Source organism: Spodoptera frugiperda, chromosome 29 (assembly GCF_023101765.2).
Source record: "Spodoptera frugiperda isolate SF20-4 chromosome 29, AGI-APGP_CSIRO_Sfru_2.0, whole genome shotgun sequence".
NCBI lineage: Eukaryota > Metazoa > Arthropoda > Insecta > Lepidoptera > Noctuidae > Spodoptera > Spodoptera frugiperda.
In genome coordinates this window covers 836514-858001 of record NC_064240.1, presented here as the reverse complement: position 1 = coordinate 858001, position 21488 = coordinate 836514, and the positions used below count along the sequence as shown (strand labels likewise).

Here is a 21488-nt window from a genome sequence, read left to right as displayed (position 1 = left end):
GATTAAAAACCACCCCGTTTCTACTCCTGCTCTCCTGCTTTTCGAGTTGGAGCCCTAGTAGATCCGCTAGGTCTGCAGCTACGGATCAGATTTAAAGGATGCTCGAAGGTGTTTGCTTCACGCTCGACTTTGCGGGGGCTTGTGATACCCCAGAGACCTCCAAAGTTTTAAACATATGTAGTTCCAACTGATGAACAATTTTTATGATGTATGCGAAGGTAATAAAATAAGTCATCATTTAACTTATATTTTTTATTTGATTTATTTACACATTTTTTACATATTAAAATCGACATTTAAAACAAAAACAAAAAGAAATCGTAAAATAATAATTTACCACCAGAATCCAAACTACTAGTGGCTAGGTAGTGGACTCTAGAACTAACCGACCTGAGTAGCCAGCCGTATCGAAAGAATGAGACTGTTGGCATAGGCTACAAGACAGACAAACATACCAAATAAGCCAACTTTAATTATCTTTTACAGGTTTTATGAGAATATTATAAGATGCTGGTTAAGGTCGCACGGAGCCGTTGCATGCAGGTAGCTTCCAACCGGTCTGTCTGGAAGTCATTGCAGTGGACATCCCGTAGCTGATATGATGATGATGAATTAATTGTCTGACTAGCTTTATCATTGTTCAGCTCGCTATGCTATCAATCACCGCCTCAAGCTTATTGGTGACAACAATAATCTATCCATGTCTTCTTCTAATACGCTAATAAGCCATCGCGCGTGATTATTTGTATCTGAATGAGTTACACGCTGATGGTGTCGTGGGCACAGCTTTCTTTACTTTTCTACCCGAAAGCCACTAACCCACGCTGACGAAGTCGCGGGTAAAAGCTAACTATATAAATAATAAGTCCTGTCCAAGATTATACACAAAACAAAATATCGAACGATTGAGCGTCGCTTTTCCAATATAACACATACCTACCATGTTACCATTTTGTTTGTTGCACAATACACTGATGTGTGAATATAATGTCAAATTCCATTAAAGACTGAACAATTGTACATACTAATTTTAAAATAAGTATCTTTTTACTTTGAGTAATGATATGTTTGTACATTGTACATAACTTGAACGAAGTGACAAATTATTAAGATATCAACTAAACAACCCGTTATGTTTATTTTCCACTACAGACAACTAAGTTACAATTATATAATGACCTATTTTATATCGGTATGTCCTGTTCAGGCGGGATCACTGGAACAATAAAAAAGCAACATGAGTAAACTATTTCGTTGAATAACTTTGTTATAAATGTGTATCAATGAAAGTAGGTAGTATTTAATTGTACAACCACACTTTAAACCAAGGAAAGGCTGAATTTAGGACAGGCTAGAGACCCCATTAACGTTTTGTTTTCTCGATATAGAAATTCGCGATATTAGATTCAGTTTACTAATAAAGTGTATGTCACAGTAATGAAATTGAAATTTAAACTAATGGAGAATGACAATTAAATAAAATTAAATGCAAGTGAAGAGACATTGGGTGATCAGTGATGCTACACCTTTGACGATGACAGGACCCTCTTCTGTTTCTTCAACACGTATTTCCCCTTATGCCTGGTTGCGGACACCCCCTAAGGTAAGATTTCCAATTTTAGTTTGACATTATCCTGCTTTTACTACACCAAATCAGGCAAACTACTAGCAATTTATAATCCCATGGTACACAAAATCGTGACCGTTACAAATCGCAGAGCCGATTAAAATAACAATTTATCTGTTTAACATACCAAATGATCGAGTTTTGTAGTGGTCGTATCCCTTTTTAGATGCAAAAGCAACGAGCAGGCCGGCGCCAAAAGAACAAAACAGTATTATTAGGAGCGTTGCTAACGAATACTTGTTCGGATCCTCGCTATTTGTGAATTCACCTGCTTTTCCACCCCTGAAAAAAAAAAACACTTTAGCTTCTGTAGTAATAGTGCTTTCAAATCTTAATTATAAAAAACAAACTGTTGTTAGAAGACTCAGTTTGTTCTAATACGAAGGTACTTACTTTTCATCAACTTCTTTTGGTGCAGCTGGCTCAGTTCCGGGTTTAACGGTTGTAGCGTTAGTTGGTGCAGCGGGGGTTGGTTTTGTTGTGGAACCTCCGGGCCCATCGCTTGTAGCGTTAGATGGTGCAGCGGGGGTTGGTTTTGTTGTGGAACCTCCGGGCCCATCGCTTGTAGCGTTAGCTGGTGCAGCGGGGGTTGGTTTTGTTGTGGGACCTCCGGGCCCATCGCTTGAAGCGTTAGTTGGTGCAGCAGAGGTTGGTTTTGTTGTGGAACCTCCGGGCCCATCGCTTGTAGCGTTAGTTGGTGCAGCGGGGGTTGGTTTTGTTGTGGAACCTCCGGGCCCATCGCTTGTAGCGTTACTTGGTGCAGCGGGGGTTGGTTTTGTTGTGGGACCTCCGGGCCCATCGCTTGTAGCGTTACTTGGTGCAGCGGGGGTTGGTTTTGTTGTGGAACCTCCGGGCCCATCGCTTGTATCGTTAGTTGGTGCAGCGGGGGTTGGTTTTGTTGTGGAACCTCCGGGCCCATCGCTTGTAGCGTTAGCTGGTGCAGCGGGGGTTGGTTTTGTTGTGGAACCTCCGGGCCCATCGCTTGTAGCGTTAGCTGGTGCAGCGGGGGTTGGTTTTGTTGTGGAACCTCCGGGCCCATCGCTTGTAGCGTTACTTGGTGCAGCGGGGGTTGGTTTTGTTGTGGGACCTCCGGGCCCATCGCTTGTAGCGTTAGATGGTGCAGCGGGGGTTGGTTTTGTTGTGGAACCTCCGGGCCCATCGCTTGTAGCGTTAGCTGGTGCAGCGGGGGTTGGTTTTGTTGTGGGACCTCCGGGCCCATCGCTTGTAGCGTTAGATGGTGCAGCGGGGGTTGGTTTTGTTGTAGAACCTCCGGGCCCATCGCTTGTAGCGTTAGCTGGTGCAGCGGGGGTTGGTTTTGTTGTGGAACCTCCGGGCCCATCGCTTGTAGCGTTAGCTGGTGCAGCGGGGGTTGGTTTTGTTGTGGAACCTCCGGGCCCATCGCTTGTAGTTTTAGTTATTACAACAGGGGTTGGTTCTGTTGGGCTGGTTCCATCATGTTTATCTTTGATAATTCTGTATAACAAATATAAATAATCACTATTTATTTGAACAAAATATTTTAAATAAATAAATATGTATGATAAAAAATTTAGAAACTCAGAATGGACTTACGTGAAGGCTTCGCAAAATTGGTTAACATTAGTATTCCTGAAACAAATGTTAAACCATTATTGGCAGCCATTACAGCTAAAAAGAATTTAAAAAAGACAATGAATCTAATCATGAGTAGTTCTTACGCGACGTCCTGTGTGAGCGTTCAAGAAGCGAATACGAAGGGATGCGGCGAGTCTTGAAAACAACAAACTGTCGAAACCTATTGAAGTGGCCTGCGTGATCAAACGCATGTGGAATCCCCGGTAAACCCGCTACTGGGCCCCATCTGTGGTGGCTCTTTGAGGCGCGCGCAGAACGCGACGCGCCACACGCACGGGTCTGGTTCTGGTCGACCGCAGGCCTGAAGTTACGGTGTGTCTCTTGCGACGGCTGGGGCGTGAGGAGGTTCGTTTCCTCACGCGTCCCGTCTCCTCCTTAGCTAACATGACTGCTTCGCAGAAGGAGGAGACGGCATCCCAGTCCCCTCGCTCCGCACCATGGCTTGTACCAATGCTGTTTGTTTGCTTATAATATCGGAAAAGATTTATTAGAAACGAAATGCATGTACTTAGGACTAAGGCACCGCATCGCACCGTACCGCATCGCATTGAATTCGCATGCCACCGCGCTATAATCACGTCCGCTTCTTGATGCCCACGCAAGACCGTGCAGTCAAAAGGGACACGTTTGACAGAGGTCGAATAGCGGTGCTCTCTCGTAAACTTGAACCTTTCACATCTACGCTCGCAACTCGTCTACCGTAGCGAGGCAAACCATAATTGTATAATGTATATGTATTATGTACATATGAAATACCGAAAAAGTTAAGTTTCCAGTAGTAGCCCTGTACTGATTCGCGACAGGTCTCAACTGAGAACAACTGTAAGTAGTATATGTCGTGGCCTTATCGTAGAGTTGCTCATTTCATGAAATAGTCGCATTTCATGGTGTGGGCAACTTAATTTGACCAGATCAAATTTGTCAATGTTACTCATCCACATTTGGCCAGATCATATAAATAGAATTAATTTACACAATAAATATCATGGCAAACGTGTATTATGAGAAATGTTCCTTTAGTCCAGTCAATTTAGTAATTCACCTCGGAATTCGAGATACCCAGCTATAATTTTGTAAATACTTGTATATTGACACCCTAAAACTTATCTCAAAACCTACATATGGTAGGGTGTAAGCAACTATTAAATTTTTGTTTTTGGAAATATCTCATTTCCTATGGGTTTTTGGTATTTGCATTTAATACCAATATTGTAGAATACAAATTTCTCTACAACTTTTGTCTAAACTTTTTTATTATACAGTGAACCGTTTACGAGATAGAGGGAGGAGAGCACGCGGTCACTGCATCTATTCAAAAAATTTTTTTTCGTCTAACCTATCCTTTTTAACGCTCATCCGGGGGAATTGTTTGGCAATGAACTCCACAATTTTTGTAACGAACAAAACTGGACATGTGTCGACCTAGAAATGTTGGGCTTGAATTCCAATACCCATACGTTTGTGAGTGAAGCGCACGGCAGTTGCAGGTGGTTGGATCACTGCATTGTTACTGACGCTGCATTAAGTACGGTTTCTTCAGTAAGAGTGTGCTACGACATTTTCTGGTCTGATCACTATCCAGTTGAGGTTCAGTGTAACTTGAAATATGTTTGTCGTATAATTAAGCCACCGCTAATTAAAACAAATAAGGTTGTATGGGGACAAAGAGATTTAAGCCAAATAGAGAAATATACTAAATATTGTAATAATAGACTTAGAGAAATTGGCTTCCCTTCTGAATTCCACCAGTGTGGTGATGGCATGTGTAGTAATAGTGGTAAAGACCACTTGTCAGCGATAGACACGCTTTATGGTGACATTGTGACAGCGTTACAGGAGGCTGCTGTGGATAGTTATGAGGGCAGTGTTAGACGACACCGTGCTCGTCAAATTGTTGGCTGGAACAAGTATGTTAGTGATTCTCACAGGGAGGCTAGGCAGAAGTTTTTGACCTGGGTATCTTTTGGTCGACCTCGTAGTGGTAACATTTATAAAGAAATGTATGAAACAAGAAAAACTTTCAAAAACAAACTACATTTTTGTCAGAATAACCAAGACTTAATTAAAATGAATGTTCTGGCCACTAAACATAAACATAAAGACTTTAAAGGATTTTGGAAACAAACCAAACAGCTAAATCCAAAACCTAGTGTCCCTGTGAGTATCAACGGCGCAAGTGAACCAAGAGACATTGCTAATTTGTTTAATGTCACTTTCAAGTGGAATCTCCGCTTAAAGGTGAACAAATCAAAGATGCGTCGTGTCCGAGGTGCCTGACCGCGTCACAGCGAAACAAGTTGCTCTAATAATTAAAGGTATGACTCGCGGAAAGTCGCCTGGACACGACGGCCTCAGCGTCGAACATTTTCAGCATGCGGGGCCTCACCTCCCGAGAGTTTTAGGATTATTGTTCACACTTTGCATTAGACATTCGTATCTGCCAGATAGTTTGATGAGGACGGTGGTAGTGCCTATAATTAAAAACAAGACGGGAGATAATTCCGACAAGTGCAACTACCGCCCGATATCTTTGGCTACAACTACAGCTAAAATACTTGATGGCCTGCTTGAGAGACAACTTAACGAACACCTAATATTAAATGATGCACAGTTCGGTTTTAGACCAGGACTTTCGACAGAATGTGCGATTATGTCTCTCAAGCAAACTGTTAGGTATTACACAGATAGGAACACGCCTGTGTATGCAGCCTTTCTTGATCTCTCCAAGGCATTTGACCTGGTTAGGTATGATATTCTCTGGCAAAAACTGCACAGTACTGGTGTGTCAGGTGAAGTAATTAATATATTTAAATATTGGTATGATCATCAGACTAATCGGGTCAAGTGGCTTGGTGAATTTTCTGACGAGTATGGGTTGGAGTGTGGGGTGAGACAGGGGGGTTTAACGTCTCCTGCACTCTTCAATTTGTATATGAACGGGCTGATTGATGGGCTGAGCAACAGCGGAGTGGGATGCTCGATTGATGGTCACTGTATCAACAGTATTAGCTATGCCGATGATATGGTGTTGCTCAGCCCATCGATAGCCGCGCTCAGGAAGCTTTTAGGCATGTGTGAGGAATATGCGAGGGCACACGGCCTCCTGTATAATGCTCAGAAAAGCGAGCTTCTGGTATTTAAAACCAGGGGTCGTACGCTGGGAAATGTGGCACCTGTGCTGCTTAACGGTGTCGCACTTCGAAGAGTGTCTGAGTTTAAATACCTTGGTCATATCGTCACCGAGGATTTAAATGATGATAGTGACATTGAAAGAGAAAGAAGGGCGATGGCGGTCCGCTGTAATATGTTGGCACGCAGATTTGCGAGGTGTAGTATAGATGTGAAGATCACTCTGTTTAAAGCATTCTGCCAAGGTCTCTACACCTGCAACCTGTGGGTCAGCTATACTCAGCGGGCCATCAACGCACTCAGAGTCCAATATAATAACGCGTTCAGGGTGCTGGTGGGGCTCCCACGCTATTGTAGTGCGTCTGCGATGTTTGTACATGCGCACACAGATGGTTTTTACACGGTACTGCGGCGCCGCATTGCTTCGCTGATGCTTCGTGCGCGTGGGAGTGCCAACACCATCCTGGGTGTGCTCAGTCACAAATTGGACAGCCCCCTTCTGCGGCACTGGGTTCAAACACAGGTGCATGTACCTGGGGCCCCGGGAGGCGGTAAATATTTAAATTAATATAAATAAATAATTATAATAGTTCATTTTATTTAAATTTAAATTTTATATCATTTTACTTTTAGTCGTTTTAATTTTATTTAATTTTAATTTTATTTCATTATAATTGTATTTCATTTTCTAGTCATTAAGATAATAATAATTTAATCTGATATAATATATTTTAATTTTAATTCAATCATAATTGATGTATGTAAACTTGTATGGGTATTAAGCCTGAAATAAATCATTTTTATTTTATTTTTTATTTTATTTTATTTTTATTTATCCGTGATGGTGGTCTATGGATAGGAAATTAAAAAATACTTCATGGTTCCTAAAACCATTTTTCGTCAAAATCAATTGTTTGAAAGATAGACGCTTCCAAAGTGGGAAAATTACAGCTGGGTATCTCGCATTCCGAGATTCTTACCTAATTTAACCTTATTTGACTGGACTACTTATACCATTTACATACACACCGTGACATCTTTTTTAAGAATTTTCATTCTTTAAATGTATTATTTATTTTTCTTTTTACCTAGTATCTCTATGAGTGATACAAAACAATAGACGCCTAGTACAAAGTGTGACCCACTTTTGTGAAACGAATAAAGTCACGGTTTATTAATTAATTAACTTTATAAACAATGTATACTCACAGAACTCCATCTGTTTGGTTGAACGGTGGCGGTAAAGAACACTGTAACAAAGACAAGACGGTGAAAAACACGAGATTTCACGTGGAAATGGCGCAAGATATAATGAATCGACTTGGCGGGGGCACTGTCATGCCCCCAGATATGCAGGGTGTTCATGAAGTCAACGTCCAAATGATCCAGGTAATCGGTAAGGTTTCAACAGTTATCAGAAAAAAATTAAAAAAACCATTATTAAATTATACCAGTGATTATTTAAATTATCCACGAAAATGTACAGTCTTTTGACTATTGTTGTTACGTTATCTTGGAAGGTGCTTCAGTGAAATCTTTAGTTTAAAAAATACTTTTTTTGATGAACCAATATTTTGTATAACCTTTTCATCTTACTTAAGTAACTATGTTAAAAAACATATACTGCGCTAGCAATGACAAATTCCGCCGAGGTTGGCGCATTGAACAAGGATCTAAAATGATAACACTACTTTATATTATTTCTTAAATACATCACAAAAAAAAATGTTCGTCAATGAACAATTTACTTGAACTTACTAAAATTTGTTTTATACCCAAAACGTACCTTATATTCACTACTTATTTTCGCAAGTGACTCTCTCTATCTCTATCTTGTAATTTCGTGAATACCACATACATAAGTAACGGTATTTTAAATGGCGGATGACTTAACTTTTTTATATTTTTCTAATAATTTTTAGAACCTTGTCGATCACCCGAATGTCGACTTCGAGACACCTATGTAATAACACTGCACTGTATTCCAGAGTGAACAAGTAAGATTAAGGGTGGGTTCATATCTGACGTAAAATACGTCGAGCGTATCATCGGTCGTACAGACATATCATCGGTTGAGAGTGAACGGTCAACTGTTTTTTTATACATTTGTCTGTACTAGCTTTACGTGACGCATGTTCCGTCAGATATAAACCCACCCTAATATGCAACAGAGTTATGCATCCTGGCATTATTCATTTTAAACAAAAGCGTTTATAATTATATTTTAAACTAAACACTCGATGAGTTAATCTAATTTAATAATAGCCAATAATTAAACAATGGCATCATTAACGATCCTGTTATCGAAATGAGGAAATTTAACCCAGTAAACTATAACTACGTGTAGTGTTGTGTAGACCCACTTGTAACATAATTTAACAATGTTTCATGATAAATGTTCTCGTGCACTTGAATTCAATATTTATTCTCGTGCAGTGGATGCATTTGGTCACATTATTATATTTAAGATAGATGCAGCTACTACTGTAATATACCTACATACATATAAGTAAATATTCCACCTGATTTCTCGAAAAGAAGGTACAAAATAGTCCCGTATGTGTGGGGTTTCTGTAGTCCTATTATAATTATGAACTATTATAACAATCCATCAATCGTTAAGTATTCGAGACTGCAGGAGGACTTTATAACAAAATACATGTACAGGTATTTTCATAATCTACAGCATTTTACTTGCAACTTATTAGTTATTTTAATAATGTTTCTTAGACAATTGTTTAATTTTTTAGTAACTATTATAAGATATACTAAATTAACTAAAACATCGGTTTACTCACGTAAATATTTTGTGTAAAGCTCTACTAGTTTCAAGCCATAGAAGGGCTCTTTGCCATGACGGCGCGCAGCCTACGCTCAGCCTAGAATTCCTCTGTGACTCGAAACTAGTAGAGCTTTTCTCAGAAAGTTATGTAAATAACCCGTTGGTTTAGTTAAGTAGTATTAGTCACTTACCTTCGTCTGTTCTAGCTTATGCCTGAAAAAATGAAAACCTTTATTAATATTCAAATATCAAGGTCAAAATATTGACATATTTTCAAAGTTCAATAAAATTATATTAAGTTTATGAAACGACAATTACAATGTACACAATACAACTAAATGTTTTTTTTTAAGATTTCATGAATTAAAAACATTTAAATTAAAATAAATAACTTACTCTGAACATGCGCAGACCATGTTAGCGAAGTCGAATCTGAAAAAAAAAGTATATTGTAATATTTTTATAAAATGTATTAATTATTATGTTTGTGGTTTATAAAAATAAAATTAGGCTTATAGTGACATATAGAGAGATAATTGAATAACAACAATAGGATATTATTGCAATATTCAATAAGGAAATTAGGATTTTTTGAAATAATATCCTGTTTGTATAACTTAGGATCCGAACGATCATATTAGTTAAAATAGTATTAATATATAAAAAAAAACATATTAAAATACTTTCGACATACTCTAAACTAATTATTACATTATCACAAACATTATTACATCACATCAACAGCCTGTAAGTGGCCATAGCTGAGACTCTTCTCACATGGAGAAGGAGTAATTAATCTTTTTTTTTTTAAACTTTGCCTCACTTCGGATTTTCTCCTGTATCGTGGGAGCGTTTACAGACATACAAGTTCACATACACATCACACCCGGACCCGAAACAACAATTTATGGATCACACAAAGAGTTGCTCCGTGCGAGACTCGAACCCTCTACATGTTGTGCGGCAGTCGGTTGCTCAGGTATCGCACCAAACATCACATAAATTGGAAAAAGTCACGTTGGTACTTCCCAGGTTTCGAACTCTTCTGTCTTTATTCACCCTCGAAACGTTTTCTCTCTTTCTTTCTCTCTCTTACTTATACTGGTCTACTCTTTTACTTATACTGGTTATATGTATAACCACGTGTATAACCTATTATAATTATTACCTATAGGTATTTGTAAACAAGACACAAGAACCTCCTAGTTTGTGGCAACTATAAGGGTCGATGTATTACGACTTTGTAATAAAACAAAAAAAACTTACATTTTATCATAATCCTCTTCCTTGATAGTCACCTCGTTCGCAGCAATGTAGTTTACTGCCTGTAATTAAAAAAATATGTTTGTAAAGCATAGTCCATGATGACGTCATAAACTTAAGACTTTAAACTTTATGCAGACGAGGATACTACCACTATACTACAAACTAATTTATTATATGGAGAGTAAAAAGTGCTTGGAACCAAATGGGTCCAAAGTTACTGAGATATGCCTATGGATTCTGGCTTAAACAGTACTATAAAATACTATAAAATAATATATTCTATTCATGTATTGATAGAACCATATTACCTATATAGGGTGACTGGTTATTAGTGACCGATAATTAAATGTGATTGTACTCATGATTACAAACAACTTTCTCAAAGAAACTTTTTTGTATACAAAATTTTATTAGCACGCGCGAGTAAAGTTCCAAAATACCTACTAGTCTTGTAATAACGCTGGCGTGGGAGCCTCGCTGCTAACAGCTTATCATGCGAAAGGATGCGCGCGCGAAATTATGTTGTTTTGTATATTTTATAAAAATAAAACTAATGAGTATACAAAAAATATTTCTTTGGGAAAGTTGTTTGTAATCATGAGTACAATCACATGTTTAAATATCGTTCACTAATTACCAGTCACCTATATTGTTGTATTTTGTAAAACTGATTGAAAACTACGGAGTATGATGCTCATTCTTCTCGTAGTAATGTGCAGTTAGCGAGCAAATAGCTTTATGATACAATTCTTAAGAGATACAGCACGCGTTCAGAACCGCAATACATATAGTAACGGCAATCTTCACGTTGGAAATACCTTATTAAAGTAAACAAAAATTAGACCACACGAAGTTAAGAAAAGCTTTAACAATTTGGCGAGTAATGTGAACTGTCCAAATAAAACTTTATATAAAATAAAGCCAGTTTATCATGGTTCCACTCTACCGTATGACTGGTGAGATGCCTTCAATACTTATGGAGAGTACTCGATTCTCCATCTCTCTCAAATTCTATCAAATAGGTGCTTAATATTTTTATAGAAATGTCTCTAAATATAAGTGAAATTTGGATAGGTCTCTATGTAGGTAGGCAACGGCTGTACAGTGTAGGTACCTATGTATTCTGTGTTGATAGCACGCTACGCGACCCGTGCGTCCTCGCGGTGTCCAAGTATTCCACAAAATTCCGAGTAAATACTGGACTCTCGGTGTACTGTGTACAAAGTTTACTAAGAAGTTATTTAATATTTCGTTTTTATGTAATTTTATTTCATGATATATGTTCGCATAGTATCACGTCCTCAAATATTGAAGGTATCTCTCCAGTCAGTCTGTATATGATCTTTTCGCACATTGAACGGTAGTTTAGCTCGATGTGTAGGTAAATGTACATTATAAATGGTAATCTAAAATATATGTAAATTAATATTAAATTTATTTTCAGTATGTTTGTAACAAACTGTACGTAATTAGTTGCCTTTTCCTTATCACTGGTGAGTCAAATTCTGAAATAGTTTACCATGATGTAAACTAAAGAGACGAGTGATCAAATATTTATTGTGTATACAACGGATGATTTATTTACCGCAGAATGCAATTTAATGTCCTAATTATTGACAACCTCAAAGAAAACCAGCTTAAGACAACGCTTATGTTGTGTTTCACCATGTAAGTGAGGTTACCGGAGGCCCAACTCCTCCCATCCGTAATATCCACTATCATCCGCAATCCAATACATCTGCGTTTCAGACATGTTTCTCCAACGACAAGAAATTAAATTGTAAATAAATTGGGTCCTGCATTTTCGTGTACTCTAATCATATTGTTCGCTATCTGCTACTGTTGATTCTGCCTTAAAATCACAGGACAAATATTTAATTTTGGAACCTTCTAAATCATTTAAACTATTCATTATTTATTTAAGTTAGTATTTCCTGTAATTAAATAAAATTAATTCATTGAAAAAAATTCAAAAATCATAAGCTCATCCACATAAAAATGACATGAGTAGAAAGTTCGCAAATAAAATGTACAAAGTTCAAACTTAAGGAAGCTACTGTAAACCGTTTTGCAGTTGTCATATACTAAACTTCATTAAAATACTTAATGAAAAATTTTAATGCACTAGTCACTCCTACAAGTTTCGACGACTGCCCTTGATTTGTGACCCCATTATCAGATCATTTGAAGACACTAGGACTTAAGAAGCTTTTAAAAATAAACCTCGCCTTTTTTTGAGGTCGGTAACAACAGATTAATTTTCATAAACAAAGTTGTGAAAACAATTTTATCATATTAAAATAAATTTGCCCATTTTATCCAACTAAGTTTATTTCCATGTTTATCTAGACCTTTAAACGAATCTTATTTTAAGATAAAGATAAAATGTACACACACATCTACAAAAATATATTGCAAGTAGTTTTATAAAATAAAATTTAAAAAATAACTTACCATAAGGGTTATAAACAAAAATTTTAAATTCGCCATTTTGTGTCACAACGACCTCGCGGGTCGATGATGTATTACTAAATAAAACCCTAACCGCCACACCACGGTGTATGTAATGCCACGACTTTGTGAGCAAAAATACCTTTTATACAAACCACAATATTTTCCTGAACTGATAAAACGTATTGTATGCTTTTTTATCGTTTTTAGGGAATTATAGACGAAGTTGGTCTATTTGTTGCTAGTGCAACTACCAAGCTAGGGAACAAGGACACTGGCTGGTCAAGCAAGCCAATTTTTCTTGAGTGGTGGTCGTGCTAAAGTGCGCTAAAACTGCAATTGCGGTCACCAAAATATGTGCGGCATCCATAACATTTTTTGGCAATCTAACAAACTGCAACCGCGTCGATGCCCGCCGAGCGTATCAAACCCCGTCTTTCAGAAGTGCTCGCTGTGGGCGTTTTCCGGCTGATAATGACGATTATGATTAAGGTGATATCCTAACTTTGTTAATGTCCATCTGGTAGATTGTTTTAAAGCACCAAATTAAATACTTTCGACGATATGTTGAATTGGATTATCGGGTGACGTCACAATTTACTACATGTTATAGGATAATGTGACGTAAGGACCTTGCGCTCCTAAACTTAACTCCGTTTTATCTAAGTATAACCTAACCTTATAATCTTCTGAATATATAAAACTCTTCCGTTACTGAATGAGTAACTGACTGATAGATAACGTACAGTAAATAAATGAATCTTGGCATGTATTATTTATGTTACCTTAGGAGTGTGTGGAAGCACTAAGAGAGGATTTCCCAAATTTTTTTATGCGTCCGAAGTCACTGGCAAACGCTAGTGAGAAAATAAAAAAATACGTATGTAATATTTAACTGACGGCCCAGTTAGACCTACATATTTAATTTTTTTACCCTTTCAAGTACCCTGTTGAGAACAAAACCAATATCATAACATCGCACCTTGTATTCTCCAAACATGTTGGTAGTAACGCAAATAATACAAATTAAATCAAATCATTTATTGCATTCATATGTAGATACATATGTAGGTTAGTTTCAACTGGGTTTCACAGTTAGGGCACGGCAACGTTTATAATAATAATGACACAAAAAGCATCAAGTCGGTATTACAGCTTAAGACCAACTTAAATCTTTTATCGTAAGCAAATTTTCTTAGGAAACCAAAGGTTTTTCTCCTTTCAGAAGTTCATAGCTATGTTATTAGTCTTCCATAAGGCAGGACATAAGATAAGCTTGTTTGGCCCAATAAATTAATACAGACTTTAATATTCTTTGCATGCTATCAACATATAATGGAATTACCTAAAACTAGGTAGTTGACAACTAAAAACCCAATACAACTAAAATATGTTGTATTTTATCAAATAATTATGGGGAAAAATATTTTCCTAATTAACGCCAGGAAACGCATTATCGCACGATGGGGCACAACCATTGTTGGTTGGGTGACAGGTTCCCGCAAGGTATCATAGGTTTGATTCCAGTACAGAACATTGAAATTTACCTCGGCTTTTCAAAAAGTACTATGGACTCTACCCACAATAGGATTGTGAAAAGCAATTAAAAATAGTCTTTTATGTACCCGGTTTCCTTAGAAGCTTGTTTTTGAGAATAATTTTTATAAATTTACTTTCTGAAGTAATTTTCGTCTTGTTCAAGACTTTCGCGGTTGATAAGAAGTTGTATATATTCATGATACATTTAAATTCAGTCATTCATGATATTCGAAGCGAGAGGGAGTGTCATACTCTTACTGACTAAAAACCACCCTGTTCCTACTCCTGCTCATTAAACCCGCTAGGCCCCATCTATGGTAGTCTGTTGGCTCATTGAAGCGCGCGCGGAACGCGACCCGCCGTACCCTCGGGTCTGGTTCTTGTTGGGTAGGTATTCTTACTCGCCGTCCGTCCAGCCATCCGCATTTGTGGTTGCCGGAGATCGTCGCACTCGGAGTTGTTGGGACTTAGGAGGTTCGTTCCCTCGTTTGTTACCCCGTTAAGTTGTCAGCAAATTCGGGTAGTTACTTGCGACCCCTTTTGTTCATGCTAGCACACAGACTAGTGAAGTGTTCCACTGGGGTTATACAAAATCTTACTATATGTATGTGACACAATGTCTATAAAAAGATGATTACATCAGGAGAATAATATTTAAGTACCTACCAATCACAAACGCTGAACAGGGAAAACGTTAAACAGGCGACACCTTCATATACATATTAGTTTCAGTTACAGGATTCTAAATATAAACATGATATAATAAATTAGTTGATTAATTCGCAAGGAAAATCCTTGGTTTATTCGTTTTTATTATAATATTGCACTTAAACACTAGCTTAAGTTATTAAACAGAGCTATAGCTTTAGTTTTGTTTAGTTAACATTTATTTATTTCATGCGCAGTTTACAGTCAAATGATATATACCTATAATTTTGTTTTGTTGCATCCTTATGCATTTAATCCTGTAACCAAATAAGAAGTAAAACTATACTGCCATGTGTAGATACTGGACACCTTGATTGATTATTTAAACTTTAGCATTGCAGGACCTAGTTCAAGCCGCACAAATATTAATAGATTCTAATAAAAACAAAACGGAAGGAAATATTCGCTAATTAATAGGAAAAATAAAGTCGATACCAATATTGAGAGTCGTGGTTGCCCAGGGTTTAAAGTCGCCCACTTCCCATAACACCATAAAATGTGACAAATGATATACAATTTGAGTAAAATCCATTTTCATTTTATTTACATCTGAAAACTATATATTTGGTCCATAGTTCTATTACTTTTTACATAGTTCGCCGTAACTGTACTATTATACTTTAATGGTTGTTGATGAATACACACGCTAAATAACTTGCTTCTTATAGCTGAATTAAACCGGTGATGATTTGCCATACTAGAACATATTTATTCTTAGTAATTACTGTTACTACATCATCACTTTATTTTCATACCACACAATATTTAAATTCCTAAAATTGCGATACTGCTATGAAGTCAACTGTAAATATAAACACATAGGTTTCCTTGAATATATTTTGTGTAAGTAATAATATTATTGGATAATCCCAGAATTCTCATTTAATTATACATTTTAGTACATAAGTGTTACTGAAATGCAATTTATTCACAAACATAGTTATAAATAGGTATCTAATTCACATATTATAATTATATATTTACTACAATAGAGATGATGACGGGGTACGAAAATTAAAAATCTATTTTGTCCGTCAGTTAGGTTATGAAAACACAATTGAATACGTATTTTTTTATTACCATACTTAGATAAAACGAATCAAACGTCATTTCTACGTATAAAATGTACCTAGAATTGATGTCACGTGATATTTCAAATCAATATATCTTCGAGAGTACCATTTGTTTCCGTAAGAAAATTATAAAAAACACGTGTCTAACGTTTTAAACTTATCTGCATTAAAATAAAAAGTGTAATTTAACAGATTCTGATAATATATTATGATTTCACATTGAGAAGTTTTAATTAAAATATTAATAGACAACAAAACATTTTTGGTAGTTAATCCTATGATTAAGTTGCTTTTGATTTTAAATAAAATGTTCGTTATAAAACAAAATTCTACTTATTATATTTCATCGTTTACAATATCTGAGGTCGGCCTCATAGGATGATGTACTATGGGGTTCAGAGAACTCATCATATAAAAAAGTGAAGTCGCGTTCTCATATAACCATCAAACCACCACAGATGGGGCCCAGTAGGGCTGATGCCTGATCCGGAGCTGCGGTCTACCTGTGGGTTTAACGCGGCTCCGACTCGAACTTCGGTGGTAGGAACGGGGTGGTTTTTAGTCAATAAGAGTCTGACACTTCCTCTCGCCTCGCCCAAAGCGGAAAAAGTCAATGGATGTCTTTGCCCTCTAAAATAAAGAGAAATTATCGTTTTTCACCCTTAAAACACCTATTTCGAACCTTAGATCAGAAATAATATAGGTATTCAGGACATGTATCGCTCTAGCTAATCCCATTAAACAGCATTTGCGCCGTACATTAGCATCTGACGTAACACCTATGTTATCGATCCAATTAAAACGTGAATTATCTTCAGGAAACCGTTACTCGTGTAGTATTGATATGAATCGAAATTTAATTATGAGGCGTTAGGTAGATGTTGTTTGCGATGTAACTAGCTATTTCAGCGCGGTTTCACTCGCTGCTCAGCTCCTATTGATCACAGCAGGATGGTCTATTGTCTTCCTCAGTAAATAGATTTTCCAACACATTTTTAAATCTCGAAACACTAGTTTTGAAAAATCCGGAGCTGCGAACTGTTTAAAGGGTTACCGGGGCTCCGGTTCAAAAAGCACGAGAGGGAACGGGGTGGTTTTTAGTCAGTAAGAATCTGACGCTCTCAGCTCGCCCAAGGCGGGAAGAGTCATTCAATGATTATCCCCACTCAAAAAAAAAGCTCTGGAGATTAACTCGTTTAACCAAAGAAACAATCAAACAAACAGACTCTTGAACTTTATAATATTGGTTTATAAATATTGATTATAACGAATTTAACTGCAGCAGCTATTTTGTTAGTGACATTGTACTACGAGCGGGGTTACCGAAAAGAAGTGGACATTAACTGCAGTATATAAATTTAACTACAGATAGTATATTGTACTTGTTAGAATTACCCAGTACTACAAGAAGGCTAGATCGTTCCTTATATCTCTAGTACTCTACATTACGATGGCCCGAAAAGTAACATATACTACTGTTGCCATAGTACTTTTGATGCAGATGTTTTATTTCTGTGAATGCTATTTAAGACAAGGTGACGAAGGTGTTTGCGAGCTACGTGTTACGGCCAACGATTTTCGGTAAGCTTATTTTTATTCTTTAAAGTTTTTTTTTATTAATGTTTTTCTAATAATTATGAATCAACATGGAACGTATTCGATTCAGGAAGGCATTCATTTTTTATAATAACTTGGTTTTTGTATTTTTTTATTTTTTTTGAGGGGGTAAAATCATCCAATGACTTCTCCCGCCTTGGGCGAGGCGAGAGGAAGTGTCAGACTTACTGACTAAAAACCACCCCATTCCTTCTCCTGCTTTTCGAGCCGGAGCCCCGGTAAACCCGCTAGGTAGTCCGCAGCTCCGGATCAATAATAACTATCGTGAGACTTAAAAAATCGAGTTTTCTCACGTAAATTAATAGAGAAAAGCTCTACTAGTTTCAAGGCACAGAGGGACTCTTCATCATAAGCAGCTTGCGCAGTCGCGGCGACGTCGCGCGACGAAACTCGTAGACCTTTTCTCCATTAATATTATAATTATTTATTTATTGTTATATGGTAATCAAAAACAAATCAGTATATTCTTAAACTATATCTGTGGTTCATTAATAGTGGTTCTAGATCTGGGTGTAACGAGCAGAGCAGTGGTTGAGTTTGTAAACGTAATCACGATAATAGGAGACAATCTTTGTGTAGGGCAACTATGAAAAGTTATAAAGTAGCTAATATTGTTTATTACTTTCTTTGATTATAAGCCTTAATATGTTTCTCAGTTTTAATATGAACCAGCGACCCGCCCCAGCTTCACATGTGTGCAATGGTGATATATTATGCATGTATTATACATATCAAGCTTTCTCTTGAATCACTCTATCAATTAAAAAAAGTATCTAAATCCGTTGCGTAGTTTTAAAGATTTAAGCATACAAAGGGACAATTGGGACAGAGAAAGCGACTTTGTTTTACACTATGCATGTAGTGATGATTGACAACGATCCTTGAACTTCGCTGAACGTGCACGGATGTGGCCGGTGAAGCCAAACTGAGTTAAAAATACATAATGCGGTCACAGATAACAAAACTAACGCTGACCGTTGTCCTTGTGATTAATTCGTAGGTCAAATGTATGGAAATTAAAAAAAAAGGCGTTGATTTCATTCTTTATCATGGATTGGACGTGTTTACTAACACCTCACCATTTGCACTGTTGCTGTCTATCCCATAATTATATGCTCTTGATTATTATTTTTTTTTTGTTTTAACAAAGCGTTGCCCCACACTAGGATTTTCTCCTGTGTAGTGAGTGCGTTTACTAACATAAAAGTTCACATGCAGACTTGAACTCAACTCAACAACAATTTGTGGATCACACAAAGAGTTGCTCCGTGCGGGAATCGAACCCGCTACACTTTGCACAGCAGCCAGTTACCCAACCACCGCAACAACCGTGCAGTCAAACGTGCACCAACAGTACATAAAATTATGTATAACGGGAGTTAGAGAAATAATTAACTTTGAACAAGGGGTATCGGGTTGGATTCCCGGGTCGGGCAAAGACTATACTGCTGGACTTTTTTCAATTTTTCGAACAGTTCTCAGTAGTAGCATGGAGTCTGCAATGTATATGGCAATAGGCTCAACCCCTATTACATGGGACTTAACACAAATGGTGAAAAGTGGGTTTACATTACATAGCGGCATTACGTGCTGTAATGTGTATCTCTGCATACCCCTTCGAGGATAAAAGGTGTGACGTTGCATAATTAAATAATATTGTTTCTTTATCAGGTCCCGACCTTCGCGTTACTCTGGCATAGTCGAAAGGGTACGTATGTACTATTATACTATACTTAATACACTATTTAATCCCTCTTTAATTGATTGATTAAAATAAAATACTAATAAATGTGATATTATTTACGTTATCAATGATACATCTATTTACATGTTGCAGGATGAAACAGGAACTAACTATTACATTCTAGTATGCTGCAATAAATATGAGTATGACACAGAGTCAGGTCGATGTATCCCCACATGCGATCCTCCTTGCATTAATGGGACCTGCATTGGCGGGAACACCTGTGTGTGTGAGGCCCCACTGACGCTGATAGATGGCAGCTGTGTCGCTCCAACCTGCACGAACTGCGAGCACGGAGACTGCACAGCACCAGACGTGTGCGTATGCCACCCTGGCTACATAAGATCTGAGGGTACCTGCAAGAAATTCTGCGACAAACCATGTATTAGTGGACAATGTGTGGGGTCTAATGTATGCAAATGCCATGGCAGTTTCATGCTGGATCCCAATGACTCCTTCAAATGCATCCCATGCGATGATAACCATGAACTTAAGTGTATTGTGACCTGTCGCCATGGGTACTGCTTACCACCTACTGACTGTACCTGCGTACCTAGGAAGAAGAGCTCGATATTTAAGATTAATTTTTAAGATTTTTGTATTTTTTTTTTAATTATCTTTTGATTTATTCAATGTTTTAATGTATAACTTTTTTTAAATTCATTGTGATTTTTTAATAACAAGAAGATGAAACTGTAATTGCTTTTATTACATTACATTATTAGACTACTAAATGTGTTTCTTTATTTGTTTTATTATCTTCTTCTAAAGAGACAAAGTTTTCTTATTGTCAACGTTTACTAGCAATATCAAAGTTAAAATTTAAAAGAAAGCAAAAATTACAATACGCGATCATTATTAAGACGTGTTTAGATATGTATATTTTGCAGTCAAAACCACTTCAGTCAAAAGTACTTTGGACTGAGCAGGTTGGTCAAAACCGGGTTTGATTGAAAAATTATTGGTTTATAGACACTTTCGACTGTTTTGCGGGTTAAAAGTAATTTTAACTGACGCTCTTCTTCAAAAGTAGTTTTAACAATAAAGCATCAGTCAAAAGCACTATTAACTCGTTAAATAACTGACGTTCGGAGTTATAAACTGTATTAAATTACTAGTTTATGCTGGCTACCAAAGGGGTTACCTACTGTTTCAGTGGAAATAATTTCAAAGTAGTCAATTCTAATCGGTTGATTCAAATAAAGTCCACTAGCAAGTTAGCTTTCGATCCTGCGCATGAACTCTTTCCGTTTGTCGACCCATAGGATTGTAAGAGCATGGTAAAGAAGACCGCACCAGATATGTAAACTGTATATATATAGTGTGTTTCTACACATTTTGCCCTGCACTGGCATTTACTCTTGTGTACACTTGTAGCTAACAGGTCCTGGACTATTTGTATAAATTAAATTTTGCACTGGTAAGTAACAAGTCTATGCAGTTTTGTAGAATACACCGACCATTAATATAAGTAAAACGATTTTGACAACATTTATCATAATTAACCTCACGCCTGTCTCTCATGAGGGTAGGCAGAGACTATGGAATGCGAATCGCTATGAACGCTTACACACCTCCTTCGCTTTATGAACAGTCATCAGTCTTTTCATGCATGCTCGTCGGTTAAAGGTACTTTTAATTTGGCCCATCTTCATCAACCTGCTCGACAAAGATCTCTTCTAACACAGAGAAGGAATGAGTATTGATTACCACGCTTTCTCAAGGCAAAGTGGCGATGTCCTCACTGTATAGGTATTTTCCTTCACCGTATATCGATGGTGTTTAAATAAGCTTACAGTATGAAAAAAGCAACGTTACGTCTTTTATCCCCGAAGGGGTAGGCAGAAGTGCACATTACGGCAAGCCGCTATACATTGTACACCCACTTTTCATCATGTGTGTTATAAGTCCCATGTGGTGAGCCTATTGCCATATACT

At 37.2% G+C, this 21488-nt stretch overlaps 2 protein-coding genes across 51 annotated transcripts; one reads left to right on the top strand and one right to left on the bottom strand.

Annotated features, from left to right (window-relative positions):
* Positions 1–234: 234 nt before the first annotated feature.
* On the bottom strand, positions 235–13030 carry LOC118268661 (cadherin-related family member 5). 50 transcript variants are annotated; one of them, XM_050706335.1, is made up of 13 exons: positions 12873–13030; positions 10419–10477; positions 9549–9584; positions 9344–9365; positions 7580–7620; positions 3200–3235; positions 2895–3100; positions 2682–2834; positions 2535–2621; positions 2295–2354; positions 2021–2234; positions 1755–1909; positions 235–1216 (listed from the first exon to the last, which is right to left on the bottom strand). In XM_050706335.1, exons 1-13 carry the CDS (start codon positions 12906–12908, stop codon positions 1185–1187), a joined length of 1137 nt encoding a protein of 378 aa, XP_050562292.1. In that variant the 5' UTR covers positions 12909–13030; the 3' UTR covers positions 235–1184. The 50 variants fall into 50 exon arrangements, with proteins under 50 accessions (XP_050562292.1, XP_050562284.1, XP_050562291.1 ...); XM_050706327.1 differs by having other exon boundaries at positions 2295–2414; positions 2475–2561; XM_050706334.1 differs by having other exon boundaries at positions 2475–2561.
* Positions 13031–17476: 4446 nt separating this feature from the next.
* On the top strand, positions 17477–20284 carry LOC118268634 (epidermal growth factor-like protein). The gene is made up of 3 exons (XM_035583194.2): positions 17477–17770; positions 19478–19514; positions 19644–20284. The coding sequence occupies exons 1-3, from the start codon at positions 17640–17642 to the stop codon at positions 20139–20141; spliced, it is 666 nt and encodes a 221-aa protein (XP_035439087.2). The 5' UTR covers positions 17477–17639; the 3' UTR covers positions 20142–20284.
* The last annotated feature ends 1204 nt before the right edge of the window (positions 20285–21488 follow it).